This window comes from Macaca nemestrina, chromosome 14 (assembly GCF_043159975.1).
Source record: "Macaca nemestrina isolate mMacNem1 chromosome 14, mMacNem.hap1, whole genome shotgun sequence".
Classification (NCBI taxonomy): domain Eukaryota; kingdom Metazoa; phylum Chordata; class Mammalia; order Primates; family Cercopithecidae; genus Macaca; species Macaca nemestrina.
In genome coordinates, this window is record NC_092138.1 from 110,030,283 (window position 1) to 110,050,349 (window position 20,067).

Consider the following 20,067-nt stretch of genomic DNA (forward strand, 5'->3'; position numbering starts at 1 on the left):
GGCAAGAGGCCCAGCGGACCCCGCGACAGCCCCTGGGCGCGAGGACCGGGACCTCGGGGCGCAGCTACCAAGGGGTAAGGGGTCTGGGGTGCCGCCGGGGGCCCCGCAGCCATCCCTATCCCCGGCGATTATCGATCTCTTCTCCGGGCGCCCTCCGCCCCAGCCCCCGCCCCCGCCCCCACGACCAGCTCCCGTTTGGCGCCTGCTCACCTCCGGCGGGGAGCGCCCGGCCCCCCCGCGGCCCCCGAACCCCCTCACATGGCGCCGGGAGCCGAGCGCCGGGGTCCGCGCTCCTCAGGCCGCCCAGGCCCCGCCGCACCCGCGGCCCGCCGGGTCCTAGCGCCGCCGTCACGGCCCGGCCCGGGCCTGGGAGGTGGGCGGAGCTTCGGGGCCGCGGGTGGCTCCGCCCACGGGCGACGCCGGCTGGGGAGGGAAAAGGGAGGCGAACCCGGGAGCCGCCCCCGCGTGAGCGCCTCGGTCATCCCACTGGGCAGCCCGGGGTGACCACCAAAATACAACAGCCTTTCGGCTCCCTGTAGTGTGGAACAGGCCCACTTCTAGCTCCTTATTGCCACCATGACCCCGGATGGGGAAACTGAGTTCCGGAGCACGGTGTGCTTGGACTCAGTGGAGTTTATCCCTGGGCTCCCCACCAAGGGCCTTCAGCTCCCTGCCTTGCACCCTGGGCAAGTAGTCACCTGGGCAAACTCAGGGTTCACCCTCAGATTCAAGTTCCGCTCTGCCATTCGCCAGCTGCGCGGCCTTAGCGCATAACTTTCCTTCTCCCTGCCTCTGGAAAATAGGGAGAAGGACAACTTCACATAGCTGGAAAAACTTAAAATGTTCCTTCTTATAATTACCAGGACATCCATGACATTACTCTACGTGATAGGGAAAAATAACTTAAGTAGCTATTGCTAGGGGACTGCTTAAGTTAAGGCACAGCCTGCCAAAGTGCACGAGGAGGCTGTTAAAATGAAGGATGCGGGCCAGGAGCGGTGGCTCACGCCTGTAATCTCAGCACTTTGGGAAGTCGAGGCAGGTGCATCACCTGAGGTCAGGAGTTTCAGACCAGCCTGGCCAACATGGAGAAACCCCGTCTCTACTAAAGATACAAAATTAGCCTGGCGTGGTGGAGCACGCCTGTAATCCCAGCTACTCCGGAGGCTGAGGCAGGAGAACCGCTTGAACCTGGAAGGCAGAGGTTGTGGTAGGCTGAGATCGCGCCATTGCACTTCAGCCTGGGCAACAAAAGCGAAACTCTGTCTCAAAACAAAAAAAAAAAACAAAAAAACAAAACAAACCAAACCAAAAGGAAGGGTGCAGGTCAGTATGCCTTGGCAGGAAAGCATGGCCGGGATATTTACAGGATATTTACGTGAAGAAAGCAAGTTAAAGAACTGCCAGACAGGCCCAGTGGCTGTAATCCCAGCACTTTGGGAGGCTGAGGCGGGTGGATCACCCGAGGTCACGAGTTAGAGACCAGCCTGGCCCACATGATGAAACCACCACCACCCCCTTCCCCCGCCACCCCAGCCTCCCGTCTCTATTAAGAATACACAAATTAGCGAGGCGTTGTGGCGGGCCCTTGTAATCCCAGCTACCCCAGAGGCTGAGGCAGGAGAATCGCTTGAACCCAGGAGGCAGAGACTGCAGTGAGCCGAGATCATGCCATTGCACTCCAACCTCCAGCCTGAGCAACAAGAGCTAAACTCCCTCTCAAAAAAAAAAAAAAGAAAGAAAGAAAGAAAAAAGAACTGTCTTGGAAACAAAGTCCTAAACATTTGCATTCCACAGCTGAGTAAACATGCCCTGGAGAAATTCTTGCAGATGTGCCCAAGGAGGTTCATAGCAGCATCGCTTGAAATAATACAAAACAGGGAAAAACCCCAAATATCCATCAACAAGAGAATGGAATTGTTTTACACAATGGAAGGTTCACACTGTGGAATAATACATAACAGGGTAAAATGAATGATCTACAATTACATGGATGAATCTTAGAGACACAAGGAGTGAAAAAGAGGTCTGGGAAGATGAGTAAAAACTACACAATAGAGGCTGGGCACGGTAGCTCACGCCTGTAATCTCAGCAGTTGGGGAGGCGCAGGCGGGCAGATCACTTGAACTCAGGAGTTCGAGACCAGCCTGGCCAACATGGTGAACCCCTGTCTCTATTAAAAATACAAATAAATTAGCCGGGTGTGGTGACACATGCCTACTTGGAACATGCTACTTAATCCCAGCTACTTGGAAGGCTGAGGCAGGAGAATCGCTTGAACCTGGCAGGCGGGAGGCAGAGGTTGCATTGATCGAGATCGCGCCACTGCACTCCAGCCTGGGCAACAGAGCGAGATTCCATCTCAAAAAAAGTAAAAAAATAAATAAATAAAAGCAAAGTCAAGAACAATGGGGGAAGAATCAAAGAGGTATGCAAGTTAAAACAGTGGTCTTTAAGTGGGGACTGAGGTCAACAGGTTCATGATATTTTTATGCCTTATAACTTTCAAATATGACACCGTATCACAATACTTTAAAAGATGAAAAAATAAGGAAATGCCTTTTGCCTATCACAGTGATTAGTGTTTTTGATTTTTTGCTTGTTTTTCATTGAGATGAAGTCTCTCTCTGTCCCCCAGGCTGGAGTGCAATGGCTCAATCTCGGCTCACTGCAAGCTCCACCTCCTGGGTTCAAGCGATTCTCCTGCCTCAGCCTGCCGAGTAGCTGGGACTACAGGGGCGGGCCACCACACCCAGCTAATTTTTTGTATTTTTAGTAGAGATGGGGTTTCGCCACATTGGCCAAGCTGGTCTCGAACTCTTGACCTCAGGTGATCCGCCTGCCTCAGCCTTCCAAAGTGCTGGGATTACAGGTGTGAGCCACCGCACCCGGCCAGTGATTAGGGTTAATAGTGGTTATTTCTGGAATGATGGGATCTGGGGCTGCTTTTTTTCTTTTGGATTAACTGTATTTTTCCAAAAATTTTAAGATAATGGTCACATTATTATTATTATTATTATTATTATTATTATTTTGAGACAGAGTTTCACTCTTTTTGCCCAGGCTGGAGTATAATGGTGTGATCTCGGCTCACTGAAACCTCTGCCTCCCAGTTCAAGTGATTCTCCTGCTTCAGCCTTCTGAGTAGCTGGGACTACAGGTGTGTGCCACCACAGTTGGCTAATTTTGTATTTTTAGTAGACATCACCACGGCCGGCTAATTTTGTATTTTTAGTACAGATGGGGTTTCACCATGTTGGTCAGGCTGGTCTCAAACTCCTGACCTCAAATGATCCATCCGCCTTGGCCTCCCAAAATGTTGGGATTACAGGCATGAGCCACCGCACCCAGTCCACACAATATTTTTATATTTTTAAAAATGTATTTTTTGGCCGGGCGCGGTGGCTCTAGCCTGTAATCTCGGCACTTTGGGAGGCTGAGATGGACAGATCACGAGGTCAGGAGATCGAGACCATCCTGACTAACACGGTGAAACCCTGTCTCTACTAAAAAATACAAAAAACTAGCCAGGTGAGGTGGCGGGCACCTGTAGTCCTAGCTACTCGGGAGGCTGAGGCAGGAGAATGGCGTAAACCCGGGAGGCGGAGCATGCAGTGAGCTGAGATCCGGCCACTGCACTCCAGCCTGGGCGACAGAGCGAGACTCCGTCTCAAAAAAAATATATATATATATATTTTTTTAATTTCTAAAAGCAAACTGCAATATATAGCATGTTTTTTTTGCTTGCTTTTTTTTTTTTTTTTTTTGAGACAGTCTTGCTCTGTCACCCAGGCTGAAGTGCAGTGGCGCTATCTCGGCTTCCTGTAGGCTCCGCCTCCCGGGTTCATGCCATTCTCCTGCCTCAGCCTCCTGAGTAGCTGGGACTACAGCCGCGTACTACCAAGCCCGGCTAATTTTTTGTATTTTTAGTAGAGACGGGGTTTCACCGTGTTAGCCAGGATGGTCTTGATCTCCTGACCTCGTGATCCGCCTGCCTCGGCCTCCCAAAGTGCTGGGATTACAGGCGTGAGCCACCATGCCCGGCCTTTGCTTGCTTTTTAAAATTATACAACTACGTATAGTATTTGTAAATGCACACAGAAGGTGTCTGGAAGGGCCCACTAGGACTCCACCTGCAGTTGATTTCCTGTTGAAGTGAAGGTGGGTCAGGACGGTTGGGAGCTGCCTTCACTTTTCCCTTTATAAACTTGTAGGTTGTTTGCGTTGTACTTATATGGGAAGCCTTAATAACACTTCGTTTCCAATTAAAACAAAAGTCAGCAGTCCGCCAGGGGACAGCCTTTAGGCAGTACAGGCACCGCCCACCAGGCAGGGAGGGGGTGGCCCGCAAGGGTGGGTTTGAGGCTTCCTGTCCCTGGTGCCCACCTCCATCCGCTTCCTGAGCCTCAAACCAAGCCCTACCCATGGCCCTCCTAGGTCGCTGACCCCGCACTACAAGCGACAGGATGGAAAACCACGGAGTGGGGGCAGGGCGATCAGGCAGGAGGCCTGATGAACTCGACTTCTGAGGACTCAGAGGAACACCTCTAGCCCAAGGCCACCCAGGGGGTTGGGGGCTGAACCAGGGAAGGAAACATCCTGTCCCCAGCCCTTCTCACTAACCCAGGCCAGTGACCCAAATCAAACACCCAGAAGTGAGAGGGTGCTTCGGCCCTGCTCCTGGACGGCATCTGGACGCGGAGCTGCCCGTCCGGCCTGCCATGTCTCTGGGCCCAGGCTCGCTCCAGCAGGATTTGCTTCAGGCCTGGCTTCCCTTCTTGAGCCTCAAGAACAACAGCAACCATCTCAATAATAGTAATAACAAGGATGAGAAGCAGAACGGCTTACTCTGTGCCAGGCACTTTGCAAACACACCTCATTGAATCCTTAAGGTGGCCTATGAGCTGGGTATTGAGGTTAACCCACTTTCCAGAGGGAGAAACTGAGGTTCAGAGAACACGCAGGTGGCAGGGCTGTTTCCACTAGGCCTGCCTGTTTAATAACCGCAGACGTGTTCTACACGGAAGCCTTGGGCCTGTGAGAGCCAGGCCAGGCCACACCAGGACGTTCCTGCGTGGTGGCTGTGGCCAGTCCTCGTGGGCCTCCCCCGCAGCCGTTCCCCCACGGTCTGGGAGAGCTGGCCTCTGCTCTGACCCTTCCTGCCCCAGGGGTAGGAGAGGCCCGTGTACCCCCCTGCTTCCTGACCCTTAGCAAACTTCTTTGAGCTGTTAGGATTTTTCCCTTCCATGGTATTCTGGAAAGAGCCCTAAGAGCCCCCCTCACCTGCCCCAGCTCCCAATTCAAAGAAACCAAGATCAAAGGCCAGAGAGAGAACAGAACTTGCCCAAGACTCCGCAGCGGGTCCTGGGCAGAGCCAGGCTACGAGCCAGACCTGAGGACTCTGGCCTGTCTCCCTCTGGGCTTTTGGCTAGGGGAGGGGCTTCTGGAGAGGCGAGGCCTGTGAGAGTGGCAGGCAGGTGGGGGCCTGCACACAGGGCCTGCTCCATAGCCTAGGACCTGGGCTTCCGGCCAGAGGGTCTGGAACAAGGAAGTACTGCCTCTTCCCCCACAGAGGCTGGAGAGGGCAGACGGGCCTAGATGGGCCTAGACGCTAGGGCCCACCAGTCCCCCAAAGCCAGATGCTCCTGTCCTCACCTGGGTGTGTGAGGTTTTTCGTTTCATTTTTTCCTTACAAGATGAAGGTGTGTGAACTGTGAGCTGAGCTCTGGGCCTGGCCCCATGGCCCTTCTAAGGAAAAGGCCCCTTAGGATGCCTCCGGGCTGTAAGGCTTACCTGGCTTCCTCTCTGGGTTTGGAGGAAGCAGCGTAGGTCCCTAACCAGTCTGCAGAGGGGCAAAGGAACCAGGGTATGAACAGGAAGGACAACAGAGGCCCAAAGTGTGGCTGCAGACCCACGTGATCCCGGGGGCTGTGGGGAGGCTCCTGCCCTGGGCTCACCTCAAGGCAGCTGCAGGAACCGCTGTGGCAAAAGCAGAGTCTTCGGTTTCCTGGTCAAGACAGCTTTCAGCAGACCCCGAGCCAGCCACCAGACCTGTCAAGGATCATCTCCGTCTGCCTGGAGGAAGTGACTGACGCATCACTCCTGCCAGGTCACCACCCCTAGAAAGACACAGGATCTGGGCCAACCCAGCAGTAAATACCCCACCCAAGGGCAGAGCCACGTTAGAGGAGACTGTGTGTCCTGGGCCCAAGGGCTGGGTCAGCCTCTTCCCAGGGGATGGAGGAGGAAGAGAAGGGAGCCTCCCAGGAGTGAGTGGAATTCAAATCCCATCAGAACCAGCGGACCCTGGACCTTGGACACCCAGGAAGAGGCAGGGAGTAGGGAGACAACCTATGGGGCAGGGGCATCCTGCCATCTGTCACCACGAAGGAAGGGCAGGGCCAGCCGAGGCAGACAAACCCCACGAAAAATGCTGGCTCCACATGTCAAGTGCCTGCTATATCATAAGCCACAGGGACAGTCCACTGTCTGAATCTGTGAGGTGGGGACTATTTTAACCTTTTACAGATGACAAAACAGGCCCAGAGAGGGGCACTAATCTGCCAGGACCCCAACAGCAGAAAGTGGGGCCAGAAAGAAGTCAGGCCTTGACTCCAGGGCCCCCACCCCAAGCCTGGAAACCCCCTCCACCTCCGCCTACCAGGCTCCATCCCTCCCTTACCTCTGCCTGACACCTGTTCAGAGCCCCTCGCTCTGTGCTGTGGCTCCACTGCCAGCCTGCTCCCTGCTTCGCCAGCTCAGGGCTCTCCTCCCCCCTCCCATTCCTGCAGAAACTTCTGAGTCCATCTGGCACTGGGCAGGGGGAGGCAGGGCACAAAAGCAGTGGTGTGAACCAAGCACCAGGTCTCAGGCCCCTCTGTGAAAGCCAAGGATGGGAGGGAGAGTGTGCCGGGTCACCCAGAGCCCCCGGGACTACTGGCTACATAATTTCTCGGATCCAGTGCAAAATGAAAATGCAAGTCCTCTTGCAAAAAAAAAAAAAAAAAGTAAAACCTAAGAATTTCAAGTTGGCAACAGCAGAGCATTAGCAGAGGGCCCTGACCCCTGGAACTGGCAGCTAGAACCCCAGGGCTGCATCCCAGCTGACAGCCCGAGGCCCTGGCCCAGTCCTCTGAGTCTTCCAGTCCCCAGATGAAGTAGTGATGCCTGGGAGGGGTGATGCTTGGGGGCTCTCTCCAGCCCAAGGGTGCAGGGCTGAGGTCCTCACTTTATTTTGCACCCTGGCCCAGCCGCTCCACAGTCATCCGGCTTCAGCTGAGTGGCCTCAGCTCATCTGTAAATCCGGCTAGCACCGGCCCTCCTCTGAGGATGGCAAGCTTCTGCTGGTGGGTCTTTTCTCCTCACTTTATTTATTTATTTTTTTTTTTTTTGAGACGGAGTCTCGCTCAGTCGCCCAGGCTGGAGTACAGTGGCCAGATCTCAGCTCACTGCAAGCTCCGCCTCCCGGGTTTACGCCATTCTCCTGCCTCAGCCTCCTGAGTAGCGCCCGCCACCTCGCCCGGCTATATTTTTGTATCTTTTAGTAGAGACAGGGTTTCACCGTGTTAGCCAGGATGGTCTCGATCTCCTGACCTCGTGATCCGCCCGTCTCGGCCTCCCAAAGTGCTGGGATTACAGGCTTGAGCCACCGCGCCCGGCCCTTCTCCTCACTTTATAGGTGAGGAAAATAAGGCCTGAGCCAGGCTAGACTCCCTCACAGCACCCACCCAGGGCTGCCCTCTGCCTTCCTGCTTTGCAGGGAGACTAAACCCACTTTCTTTCTTTTCTTTTTTTTTGAGATGGAGTCTCACTCTGTCGCTCAGGCTGGAGTGCAGTGGCTCACAGCAACTTTCTCCTCCCGGGTTCAAGCGATTCTCCTGCCTCAGCCTCCAGAGTGGGATTACAGGCACCCGCCACCACATCCTGCTAATCTTTCATATTTTTAGTAGAGACAGGATTTCACCATGTTGGCCACGCTGGTGTCAAACTTCTGATCTCAAGTGATCTATGATCTGCCCACCTTGGCCTCCCAAAGTGCTAGGATTACAGGCGTGAGCCACTGTGCCTGGCCCACTTTTTTTTTTTTTTTGGTAGAGACTGGTTTTGTCATGTTGCCCAGGCTGGTCTCAAATTCCTGGTCTCAAGCAATACTCCCGCCTTAGCCCCTACTGTGCCAGGCCCAACCCCAGATTTAACAGCTAATTTAACTTGCCATTTGACCTAGAACCAGGGAAGCAATATGGGTGGAGGACTTTCCCTCCCACTCAGAGTCCTTCCTCCTGGCCCTGGCTCTCTTCTCACTGGGTACAGAACGGGGTTCCCAAAGAAGTCTCTGGCTTGGGGTCAGTTTCCTGGGCCAGAGCAGTGAAGGAACCAGTCCCCCGGAGCAGCCCTGACCTACTGGGGAAGGGGTTGGGCTGGGGCCACCAGCAGGAGGTTGCTGGGGAAGAAACTGAAGCCCAGCCAATGTGGGCCCGGGTAGGGGCCTCAGGGATTCCAGTCAACAGCTTCTGGGACAGCTGGGCTCGGTGGATCACCGCTGCAATCCCAGCACTTTGGGAGGCCGAGGCGGGTGGATCACCTGAGGTCAGGAGTTTGAGACCGGCCTGGCCAACATGATGAAACCCCATCTCTACTAAAAATACAAAAAATGAGCTAGGCGTGGTGGCGGGCGCCTGTAATACCAGCTACTTGGGAAGCTGAGGCAGGAGAATTGCTTGAACCCAGGAGGCGGAGGTTGCAGTGAGCCGAGATCGCGCCACAGCACTCCAGCCTGGGCAACAAGAGCAAAACTCTGTCTCAAAAAAAAAAAAAAAAAAAAAGCATCTGAGATTGTGACAGGGAAAGAAGCTCTAGTCTCCACATTAGACACATGACCACGCTAGAGACAGTGTCCAGAAAACACACGTTTACCCGTACGTTCCTGATACGGCCCCGGCAGTCACAACTCCAAGGCCCCTTCACCCAACGAACCCCAGGCTCTTGGCTGCCCCAACCAGGGCGGCCGGCCTGAGAAGTGTGGCACCAAAAGGTAGTAGGGGTGGCTGGGGAGGAAGGACCAGGACTGGCACAAGGTCATGATGATGCTGGTGAGTAGGGGGCCATCAGCCCGAGGGACAAAGGCCACTTGACAGACCTGGAGGTGGGGTGAGCCCCCAAATGCCATGAATTACTCAGGGAGTAGAGGTGGAGACAGGGCTCCTCATTCCACTCCCCTTCAAGTCATGAGGCCTGAGATGGCTCCAAATGTCGCCAGAGTGGGGCACTCCACCCAGCACGTGGCAGGAGGCAGGATCCATAAATTAAATGTTTTTGTGGAGTGTGATGGCCTGGGACGGGAGATCCCAGAGGCCTCCCAACAGCATGGCGGCTGGCAGGGCGACGGAGGCTACTCAGTCCTCCAGGACGGATGGGCGAACACGATGGGCCTCTTCTTGGCCCAGCGGGAGAAGACTGCCTTCTCAGTGATGAAGCGGTGGGCGCTTCGGGGCGCCTGCTCGTGTGCCAGGTACATCTGACATTCATCCAGTCGGCCCTTCTCGAAGTAGTGGTAAGGCACTGAGGGGTGGCTCTTCTCCCTGTGGGGTGGGAAACAGGGCTGGTGTAGGACAGAACTCACTCACCTCCTGCCACACCCTGCTGCCTACCTTGACCACCCCTCGCCAGGCCCATGGGCTCATGGAGACCCATGCCTGATCCCTGGGAAGGCCAAGACACATAGGCGAGTAGCAAATCCCAAAGGCCAGGTCTCAAGTCCTGGCTCTGCCTCTTGCTAGCTGGATGACTCTGGGCCAGAGATGGACCCTTGAGCCTCAATATCCCATGTGTAAAATGCAGATGGTCACATCCACCTTCTAGAACGAGTGCATAGATCAAGAGATGGAGACTGCAAGCACCCTGCTAGTGGTGCTGGGCTCCTGGTGAGGGAGGAGCTCCTCATTCTCATGTCACAGAGCCACCAGCCCTGCACGCCCACCTCCCCATCAGCATCACAGGGGCCAGCCGTGTGGCCAGGGCCATGGCTGGGGCACAGGGACACCTGTCACCTAGGTGACTTGTTCTGAACTTGTTAGTTTCCATGATATTGAAATATAATAATATAGGCCAGGTGCGGTGGCTCACACCTGTAATCCCTGATCCCTGGGGAGGCCAAGGTGGGTGGATCACCTGAGGTCAGGAGTTCGAGATCAGCCTGGCCAACATGATGAAACCCCGTTTCTACTAAAAATACAAAAAATTAGCTGGGCGTGGTAGCACGCGCCTGTAATCCCAGCTACTAGGGAGACTGAGGCAGGAGAATTGCTTGAACCCGGGAGGCAGAGGTTGCAGTGAGCCGAGATTGCACCACTGCACTCCAGCCCCAGCCTGGGCAACAAGAGCAAAACTCCGTCTCAAAAAAAAAGAAAGAAAGAAAGAAAAGAAATATAATAATATAACGATGGTACAAAATCATACCATAAACATATCTGAACTTGATGTCATGCTGGTATATAATACCAAATAGTATACAATATCAAAAATCATATATAATATCAAAAATTAAAACATATAAGATATATCACATATATATATGTGTGTGTGTGTATATATATCTATTTAGGCCCTATATATATAGGCCCTGACTGTGGTAAGCACTTTTGTGGATTATTCCTCCCCTAAATGTTTCAACAACCTTCCAAGGAAGATGTGGTTCTTTTCTCTATTTTCCACATAAGGAAACAGAGGGTCTGCAGGGTGGCATGACTGGCCCGTGACCAGCCTGTGGCCACAATGAGCAGCACTGGGGTTGCTGCTAAGGCAGCCTGTTTGACACTGAACTCTTTCCCAAGGCCCAGAGCCCAAGGGGTATCTGTGCTATGGTCACCCACCATGAAACCCACACACTCTTTGCCCCCACACCTCCCAAATCCTCTGGCTTAAGGCCTGGGAGGGCTCACAGTGCTCCCGGTGTTCCCGTGTGCCCGGCCCGGCCGGTCTGACCTGCAGTAGCTGTCGCTGACCATCCCATAGACCACGATCTCCTCACACAGCTCCAGCGCGAGGATCATGGTGAACCAGCCGGTGCTGAGGAAGGAGCCCGACTGCCTCCTGGGGTGGGTTGGGGGGACGGGGGGACACTGTCAACATGGGGCCTTGTGGTGGCTCCAGGCCCCAGTGGCACTTGGTATTTTCCCAGTCCAGGGCTACGCACCTCAACCTCTTGTGGGGGACCCTGGGGGAGGCTGGGGAGGGGGCAGAGCCAGCCCAAGGCCAGCAGTGGGTGACAGGCAGAACGGCACACAAACCCAGGCCTGATCACCTCCTCAGCACCCAGTGGGACTTGGGCCCAGCTACGCTTTGCAGGGTTTGAGCAAACCCCTGGATGATGGGTATGGGGGCTCTGGCCATGTCCTCTCCTCATCTAAGGGACCAGGCCTGGGGAGACAGCAGGAAGCAGCAGGGCACCGTGGTTTGAAGTCGGGCGGGGTTGTCTAGAGTCCAAGGATCTTCCACTTGAACCCTGGCTCTGCTATGGGCATCACATTTGCTCGTGAACCTCTCTGAGCCTCATGACCGGTCTGTGAAGTGGAGATAATTCTAGGGGTTATAGGGAGGGAACACTGTCAGCCCAGACCCTGCCCCATGCCCCCATGCTCCACTTGGAGTCAGGGGCTAGGTGGTGGCCCCAGCCTCAGCTCTCTGGAGGCAGCAGCCCTGGGTACCCTCCCAGCCAAGGGCCACGGCCCTCGACCTCTACAGGGCAGGTATGAACTGGTTCATTCATTCAAACTGAGCCCCACCCAGGCCCTGTGCTGGCCCTGAACCTGCCTCATCTGGTGCTAACATTCCCAAGGGAAGGAGACAAACAGATAAACAAGTAGCTAGGAGACAAATCTATAAGCAAGATGATGGCAGAGGGTGACACCTGCTGCCAAGACAAGGAAACAAAGGAATGGATAAAGAATGCCAGGGCAGCTGGGCGCGGTGGCTCACGCCTGCAATCCCAGCACTTTGGGAGGCCGAGGCGGGCGGATCACAAGATCAGGAGATCGAGACCATCCTGGCTAACACAGTGAAACCCCGTCTCTACTAAAAATACAAAAAATTAGCCGGGCGCAGTGGCGGGCGCCTGTAGTCCCAGCTACTCAGGAGGCTGAGGCAGGAGAATGGCGTGAACCCGGGGGGCGGAGTTGCAGTGAGCCGAGATCGCGCCACTGCACTCCAGCCTGGGCGACAGAGCGAGACTCCGTCTCAAAAAAAAAAAAAAAAAAGAATGCCAGGGCGGGAGGCACCCCTTCAGATGGGGTGGTAAGAGCGGGCTTCCCTGAGGAGGTGACCTGAGTAGCAAGAGGAGCCTGTCATGGGAAGATCTGGGAGAACATTCCAGGGAGAGGGAACGGCAGGTGCAAAGGACTACAGGTAGAAATAGGCATGGATGTCTGAGCCCCAGATAGCCAGTATGGGTAGAACAGGGAGAGTGAAGGAGACACAAGGTCACAGAGGCAGGCAGGGGCAGGATCACACAGGGCAGGCAGGCCAGGAGTGGTGGGGGTGGGAAGCCTGCAGCTTAGGTCAAGGTGGCAGCCATGGGCCATTGTATGTGGCAGATGATGGTACAAGGGGAGTCAGAGGCACAGCCCAATTTTCTGGTGGATACACCAGAGGCTGACTGTTCTGTCTCCTGAGCACAGAGGCCGGTGGAGGAGCAGGCGTGTGGAGGAGGGACTGGCAAGAGTCATGAGTGCGCTTTTGGGTATGACATAAAATGAAACCTTGAATGCGGAGTGCTTCACCCAGTGCCTGGTGAGCAAAGAGGGCTGTTATTGCTCTGTGTTGTTTTGCTTTTTGCGACAGAGTCTCACTCTGTCACCCAGGCTGGAGTGCAGTGGTGTGATCTTGGCTCACTGCAACCTCTGCCTTCAGGTTCAAACAATTCTCCTGCCTCAGCTACTCTCATGAGTAGCTAGAATTACAGGCATGCACCATCATACCTGGCTAATTTTTATATTTTTAGTAGAGACGGGGTTTCACCATGTTGGCCAGGGTGGTCTTGATCTCTTGACTTTGTGATCCTCCCACCTGGGTCTCCCAAAGTGCTGGGATTACAGGCGTGAGCCACTGCGCCTGGCCCTAATTTTTATATTTTTAGTAGAGACGGGGTTTCACCATGTCGGCCAGGCCGGCCTCAAACTCCTGACCTCAAGTGATCCTCCCGCCTTGGCCTCCCAAAATGCCGGGATTACAGGCGAAAGCCACCGCACCCGGCCTCTAACTTTTATTATCCAGAAGGGATATCAGAGACCAAGTTAGACAGACCATTCCCTCCAGAGAGAAGCACTCCCTCATGCCCCTCCACACACTGCCCAGTGCTTCCTGTCGGGTGCTCAAAAGGCCTGATAGCTCTCACCACCATTTGGGATTCTAGATCTGTGTGACAGTTTCCTGAGTGACATCCCCTTTTCCTCCTGCCCCCCATTAGAGGGCAGGACCATGTCTGCCTCCTTGAGTGCTGACCTCCCGGGCCTGACAGAGCAGAGCCCTGATGGACAAGAGACTCGCAGAGAATGAAGGTCCCCAGCTGCCAGGGAGACCCCAGCAGGCAGGCCCCAGGCTCACCGGTTCTTGCCCGTCTCGTCCTGGAAGATTTGGTCGCAGTAGGCCATCATGCGCTCAGTGAAGGTGTACACCTGCAGGCCGGGGTACATCCTGGTGAGCTGCAGCAGCGTGCGGTAGGTGCGGCCGCCGAGCACCCGGTCCATGTGCCTGCCCTGGCCCCATACCACGTAGAGCGTGTCTCGGGCCTTCTGGAAGTAGTGTGAGTAGTTGCGCAGCAGCAGCGGCACGCTTGTGTGTGAGATGACACGCAGGGTACTGCGCTGGCCCACGTCCGCCTCAAAGCCCACGGTGGGCGCCTGGTTCATGCGGAACACGCACTCGGCACCGTCGATCTCAGCACCCAGGCCTGAGCCCAGCATCTGGCCGGAGCTGGACACCACAGCACAGCTGCGGCAGGGCTCGCGGACCAGCGGCTGCAGGGCCAGCAGGGAGAAAGAGACAGAGAGGCATGAGCGTGCAGCTTACACCCCCTGCGCCTTCCCCAGGTATATCCACCAACCTCACTTGATCAGGTATCGGCTCGAAGGACTGTTATTGACCCATTTTACAGGCTGGGCAGCAGGGATGACTTTCTCAGATCACAGTGATATCCAGTGTCAGAGCTAAGGTTCTGCACTCAGCCCCCCCACTTCCTCATCAGCCATATTTGTGATCCTCATTCCTGTCGCTGCCTCTGAGGCCCTAACTGTCTCTACATAATAAGTTCTTATGAGGTTTGCTTGAGCAAATATTTATAAAACACTTAGAACAGTGGCTGGCACAGACTGGAGGTCATATCAGTATTTGTGAAGTAAACATGAACCTCAGTTCTTCAGAATCATTCTTAGGCCACCCCCTCCCCTGCGCATGCCTCACCCACACTGTGCCCAGTTTCTAAGTAAAAGCAGGGTCGTCAATGCCCAGGACAACTGTGGGACTCCCTGGTCCTGAGCCTGAATCCTGGCTCTGCCCCCTCCTAGCTATGTGGTCTGAGGCCAAGTCACTGGCCTCTGTGAGCCTCAAGTCTCTCATCTGTAAAATGGGAAAGAAAACATCTGGGCCGGGAGTGGTGGCTCACACCTGTAATCCCAGCACTTTGGAAGGCCGAGGTGGGTGGATCACCTGAGGTCAGGAGTTCGAGACCAGCCTGGCCAACATGGCGAAACCCCATCTCTACCAAAAACACGAAAATTAGCTGGGCGTAGTAGCACACTCCTGTAATCCCAGCTACTCAGGAGGCTGAGGCAGGAGAATCCCTTGAATCTGGCAGGCGGAGGTTGCAGTGAGCCGAGATCGTGCCACTGCACTCCAGCCTGTTGACAGAGTGAGATCCTGTCTAAAATAAATAAACAGGGCCGGGCGCGGTGGCTCACGCCTGTAATCCCAGCACTTTGGGAGGCCGAGACGGGCGGATCACAAGGTCAGGAGATCGAGACCATCCTGGCTAACACAGTGAAACCCCGTCTCTACTAAAAGTACAAAAAAAACTAGCCGGGCGAGGTGGCGGGCGCCTGTAGTCCCAGCTACTCGGGAGGCTGAGGTTGGACAATGGCATAAACCCAGGAGGCGGAGCTTGTAGTGAGCCGAGTTCGCGCCACTGCACCCCAGCCTGGGTGACAGAGCAAAGACTCCGTCTCAAAAAAAAAAAAATAAATAAATAATAAAATAAAATAAAATAAAATAAAATAAATAAACAAATAAAAATATAAATGCAAAAAAAAAAAAAAAAGAAAAAGAAAACAACATCTGGCCGGGCACGGTGGCTCACACCTGTAATCCCAGCACTCTGGGAGGCTGAGGTGGGTGGATCGCTTGAGATCAGGAGTTCAAGACCTGCCTAGCCAACATGGTGAAACCCCATCTCTAAAAATTAGGCAGGTGTGGTGGTGCACGCCTGTAGTCCCAGGGCAGGGCCAGGGCAGGCACATGGACCGGGTGCTCGGCGACCGCACCTACCGCACACTGCTGCAGCTCACCCGGATGTACCCCGGCCTGCAGGTGTACACCTTCACTGAGCGCATGAGGGCCTCCTGTGACCAGATCTTCCAGGACGAGATGGGCAAGAACCGGTGAGCTATTCGGAAGGCTGAAGCATGAGAATCACTTGAACCCGAGACGTGGAGGTTGCAGTGAGCTGAGGTTGCAGTGAGCTGAGATCGCATTACTGCACTCCAGCCTGGGTGACAGAGTGAGACTCTCTCTCTCTCTCAAACAAACAAACAAACAAAAAATAATTTCTTGGCCGGGCACGGTGGCTCACGCCTGTAATCCCAGCACTTTGAAAGGCCAAAGCAGGCAGATCACCTGAGGTTGGGAGTTCGAGACCAGCCTGACCAACATGGAGAAACCCCATCTCTACTAAAAATACAAAATTAGCCAGGTGTGGAGGCGCATGCCTGTAATCCCAGCTACTCGGGAGGTTAAGGCAGGAAAATCACTTGAACCCGGGAGGCAGAGGTTGCAGTGAGCCGAGATCGTGCCATTGCACTCCAGCCTGGGCAACAAGAGCAGAACTCCATCTCAAAAAAAAAAAAAAAAAAAAAAAAAAAAAAATTCTTCTTAGAACCTAAGGCTCAGAGCCGAGATCGCACCACTGCACTCCAGCCTGGGCAACAGAACAAGACTCTGTCTCAAAAAAAAAAAAAGAAAAGAAAAGAAAAAAAAAAAGAACCTAGGGCTCAGAGAGATGACATGATTGGCCAGGATCACATGGCTGGTGAGCAGAGGGGCCAAGTTCAAGGTCCAGTTTGGGACAAGCCCAGCTGTCACTACCCACCCCAGATGCATTGCCTGGCCCACTGACCTTCCCGTCTGGCACACTGCTATATCCACTGAAGTGCAAGGGGCCCGGCACAGTGGGCCTGGAGTCTGTGGAGAAGCGGTGGTCCAGGCAGGTGGCCAGGCAGAGAGGCAGGCCGGCCCAGCAGCACAGGAGGAAGTAGACGGCAGAGAAGACCACAGAGCACAGGATGATGAGCACGAGCCGACCCTGAGGGAGACAGTGGCCATGGGCGGGTGTATGTGGGGAGGGGCTCCCAGAAACCCCTTCAGCGCTGCACCTGGCCTCCTGGGTCTAGAGCAGTTCCTAGAACAGCAGCAGAATCCAGTCTCCACCCATTGGGCCTTACACGGGGATGCCAAGCTCTGGGCACATAAGGCCCTGGAGATACCACTGTCATTATCCCCACCTTCTAGATAAGGAAAGCAGTTCGGGGTGAAGTGAGTAGTACAAGGCCATACAGCAAAGAAGCACCACAGTGGGGCCTTAAATACAGGCTGGAAAGCCCATATTTCTAACTGGAGGCTGGGGTGTACTATGTGAGCTGTGGCTCTCCATCCCTCTGGGCCTGTTTCCTCCTCTACAAACTGGGGACTGATAACGCCTACCGTGTGAACTTACGGGAGGGGCAGTGAAAGCGTTCTGTATACTGTAAAGTGCTGTGCACATGACAACGGGAAAGTGGTGCCTCAGAAGGGCCACCAGCCTCTTCAGCCTAGGACCAGGGCTGCCTAGTGTGGCCCTGCCTCCGCCCCACCCCCAGCTGACTCAGTGGCCGTCTGATGATCAGCAGGCCAGGTGGCACAAGGAGATTGGAGCAAATGTCATTCAAGAAATGGCCTTAATAATTGAAAAGCTGGTGCCTGGAGGCTCCTGCCTCCAGAAACCATGTTCCAAAGGCCGTTGGAACCAGGAAGCTCTTCTAGCCATCCGGGCTAGGCCCAGCCTGGGGCTGCCCTCCTGGCAGACTTAGTGAATGCCTCCACCACCACCAAGCCTCCCAGGAGGGGAAGGGCTTGGTGGCAGCAGAACTGCGGGCTAGTCACTGGGTAGTGGTCCACCCTGGTCACCACCTGTGTCTCTCTGGGCTCCAGTTTTCTAGACTCGAGGCACAAGTCCCTAGGCCACCGTTCAGAAGCCACCGAGCCCTTGGCTGGTGCTCTCTGAAAATCAGAAGTGGGCAAGTCGCCCCCACCCCCCACCCCATCACCCCCACCCACCCCGGCGCATCCTGCCCAAGGCCCACCATTTTCTGCCCGCAAGCTATGTCAGCTTCTAAAAATAAGTCTTTTCTGTGTGGCCAGCTGTGCAGGGGAGGTAGTTCTGCCTGGCACCTGCTCCCCTGCCCATGAGGAACCAGAGACCTTGACTCAGGCAGTTGAGATGAACTGCCCCCCACAGCCAGCTGTCTCTCTCTCACAACCCGGGGCTTCTGCGGTAAAGACAAGAGCGGCTGAACTGAACTTTCACACCCCCAGTCCCAGGTAGGCCTTGCCTGGTTAGCTCGTAGTGTTACCTCCGTTTTACAGGGATAGCAAGGTACGGACACCGCAGAGGGGATGCCACCCGCCTGGGGTCACACAGAGAGCTGGACTTTGAGGCCATTCTGCCTTTCTCTGCTCGGCAGCAGGGAGGTCAGAAGTGGCAGTGGCTCCTGGGGTGGAGAGGCTGCTGAGCTGCTCCGCTGGTCAGGGTCTCTGCGTTCCCTGGAAGTCCTCCTTCTTCCACCACTTACCGGAGCCTTCATGCTGTCACTGTCCCTCGGTAGTCTAGGGGCTGCTGTCTCCAGGGCTGGGGCTGGGAAGGGGTGGGAGCCGGGCACCTGCCAAGACCCAGAAACTCAGAGCCAGGAGGGGTAAGGCACATGAGGTTCTAGGCTATCGGGAAAACTGAGGCAGGGGAGGGTACAGGCCGGGGTGAAAGCACATGGCGCCCAGGAATCCAACCCCTTGACGTCTCCAAACACCGGAAGGCAATGTCCCCATCCTAAAAGAGCAGGACTCAGCGACTTTTGCGAGACCTCCTGCCAACCCAAGAGGCAGCCAGGGGGCACCCCCAGCTCAAGGTCACCAATCGGGTCTGGGGCAGAGAGAACCAGAAGCCCGGAATTCCACCCCATCCATCCTACCTCTCTACCCGGGGGACGAATGGAGAGGCCGGGGAAGGGCAGGACGTGGGATTTTCACCGCCCTTCCAGATTCCACTGCCTCATCTCCCGGCCGGGTGCTAACCGGGCGTGGAGGCTGGGGTTCGCAGGAGGCTCGCGATCCGCTGCTCGGAGCTCCATGGCCCCCAGGCCGGGCCGACCGGACTGGAAGCTGATCCGAGCAGCCAGAGGCAGGGGGCGGGGCCGGGGCCGGCAAGGACGGGCGGAGACTCGCGCGCCTGGGGCGGGGCCTGCGCGCCGCAGGCGGATCCTACGAGCGCAGCCTGCGCGACCTGGGGAGGGCTCTGCGCGGCCGGGACGGGGCGGGACGTGAATGGCTGGCGGCGAGGCCTCCAGCTAGGGGCGGGGCATCAGGGCCGGGGGCGGGGCTTCAGAGCCGGGGCGGAGTCTGAGTACCAGCATCTCCCTTTTCTGTCCTCCGCATTTCCAGCAGGCTCCTGCCTGGGCGAGCTGTCGGGCCGCAGGGGAAAGAGACCTAGAGTGTGTCGGGGGCCACCGGGCAGTGGCGGCCTGGCAGTCCGGACTTGAGTGTCTCCATTTCTGAAATGGTGGTTGGGCAGGGAAATTAAGCGGGGCTTCCGGTCAGGCAGTCCACGTTTCAACTGGTAGGGTTGCTGGATTTATCAAGTAAGATAGAGAATGCCCAGTGACACTGGAAATTCAGATAAACAACGAATACATAAGTTATTTTCAATATGATTATTTTATTATGATTATGTCAGTGTGACATTCACCTGAGCCTGTTTTTCTCCTCTGAGACCCACGTGCAGAAGCGGCTCCTGTCACAGCCAAGATTCGAACCCAGGCAGTTTCACTCCAGACCCGGGGCTGTGACCACCTACTCTTACCTCTCAAAGGCTCCCTCGCTGGAATGTCCTCCAAATCCAAGTCAAGTTAGCCCAGGCCCCGGGCAGATGCCGCAGTGTGTCCTATTGGGGTCCCTTGGGATCTCAGAGGCAACTGCCTTCAGGCGCCAGGCTGGTGGCAGAAAGCACTGGGACGGTAGCAGGGGTGGGCCTATGGGGAAGTGAGAGGGCACACTTCCCGTCTAAGTTTTTTTTTTTTTTTTTTGAGACAGAATCTCTGTTGCCCAGGCTGGAGTACAGTGGCACCATCTTGGCTCATTGCAACCTCCGCCTCCCGGGTTCAAGCAATTTCCAGCTAACTTTTGTATTTTTAGTAGAGACAGGGTTTCACCATGTTGGCCAGGCTGGTATCGAACTCCTGACCTCAAGTGACCTGCCTGCCTCAGCCTCCCAAAGTGCTAGGATTACAGGCGTAAGCCACCACGCCCGGCCCTTGTTTATGATTTTTTTTTTTTTTGCAAAATGTTGCATTGGCCAGAAAGATCTTCTCCCCATCCCCGCCACACCCACCTCCTCTGCAGGGCGCTGGCCTGGGAACCAGCTTGGGCTCCTTCCCTGGTCTCCATTTCAAACTCCTTTTTCCTTTTTCTCAGAGGCTCAGGCCTGGGCTAGATGCCAGGGTATCTGTCCCCAGCTCAGCAACCTTCCCAGTCTACCCTGCTCTAGGTTCAAAGCCATA

At 55.3% G+C, this 20,067-nt stretch overlaps 2 protein-coding genes across 11 annotated transcripts in view; both read right to left on the minus strand.

Annotated features, from left to right (window-relative positions):
• LOC105463964 (ST6 N-acetylgalactosaminide alpha-2,6-sialyltransferase 6) overlaps positions 1-8,983 on the minus strand; it is a 25,060-nt gene extending 16,077 nt beyond the window's left edge. For 2 of the 8 annotated variants that reach the window (XM_071078375.1, XM_011711474.2), the window contains exon 1: positions 211-348. The gene's annotated coding sequence lies outside the window, so the exon portion shown is untranslated. Of the gene's footprint in view, positions 1-210; positions 349-5,958; positions 6,146-8,914 lie in introns of those variants that run through there. The other 6 variants (XM_071078372.1, XM_011711471.3, XM_011711473.3 and 3 more) reach the window with 6 other exon arrangements.
• LOC105463963 (ST6 N-acetylgalactosaminide alpha-2,6-sialyltransferase 4) lies at positions 8,895-18,705 on the minus strand. Of its 3 annotated transcripts, XM_011711468.3 has the most exons (7): positions 18,484-18,705; positions 18,091-18,177; positions 16,380-16,565; positions 13,762-14,010; positions 13,598-13,668; positions 10,982-11,089; positions 8,895-9,579 (listed from the first exon to the last, which is right to left on the minus strand). In XM_011711468.3, the coding sequence occupies exons 2-7, from the start codon at positions 18,100-18,102 to the stop codon at positions 9,390-9,392; spliced, it is 816 nt and encodes a 271-aa protein (XP_011709770.1). In that variant the 5' UTR covers positions 18,103-18,177; positions 18,484-18,705; the 3' UTR covers positions 8,895-9,389. The 3 variants fall into 3 exon arrangements, with proteins under 3 accessions (XP_011709770.1, XP_011709769.1, XP_070934478.1); XM_011711467.2 differs by having other exon boundaries at positions 13,598-14,010; positions 18,484-18,704; XM_071078377.1 differs by lacking the exon at positions 18,091-18,177 and having other exon boundaries at positions 13,598-14,010; positions 18,484-18,703.
• Between the last annotated feature and the right edge of the window lie 1,362 nt (positions 18,706-20,067).

Coding starts and splice junctions, on each gene's coding strand:
- LOC105463963 (XM_011711467.2), bottom strand. Junction 11,090..13,597: donor GACGAGACGGGCAAGAACCG/GTGAGCCTGGGG, acceptor AACCCACCCCAG/GAGGCAGTCGGGCTCCTTCC. Junction 9,580..10,981: donor GTCAGCGACAGCTACTGCAG/GTCAGACCGGCC, acceptor CCCACCCCACAG/GGAGAAGAGCCACCCCTCAG.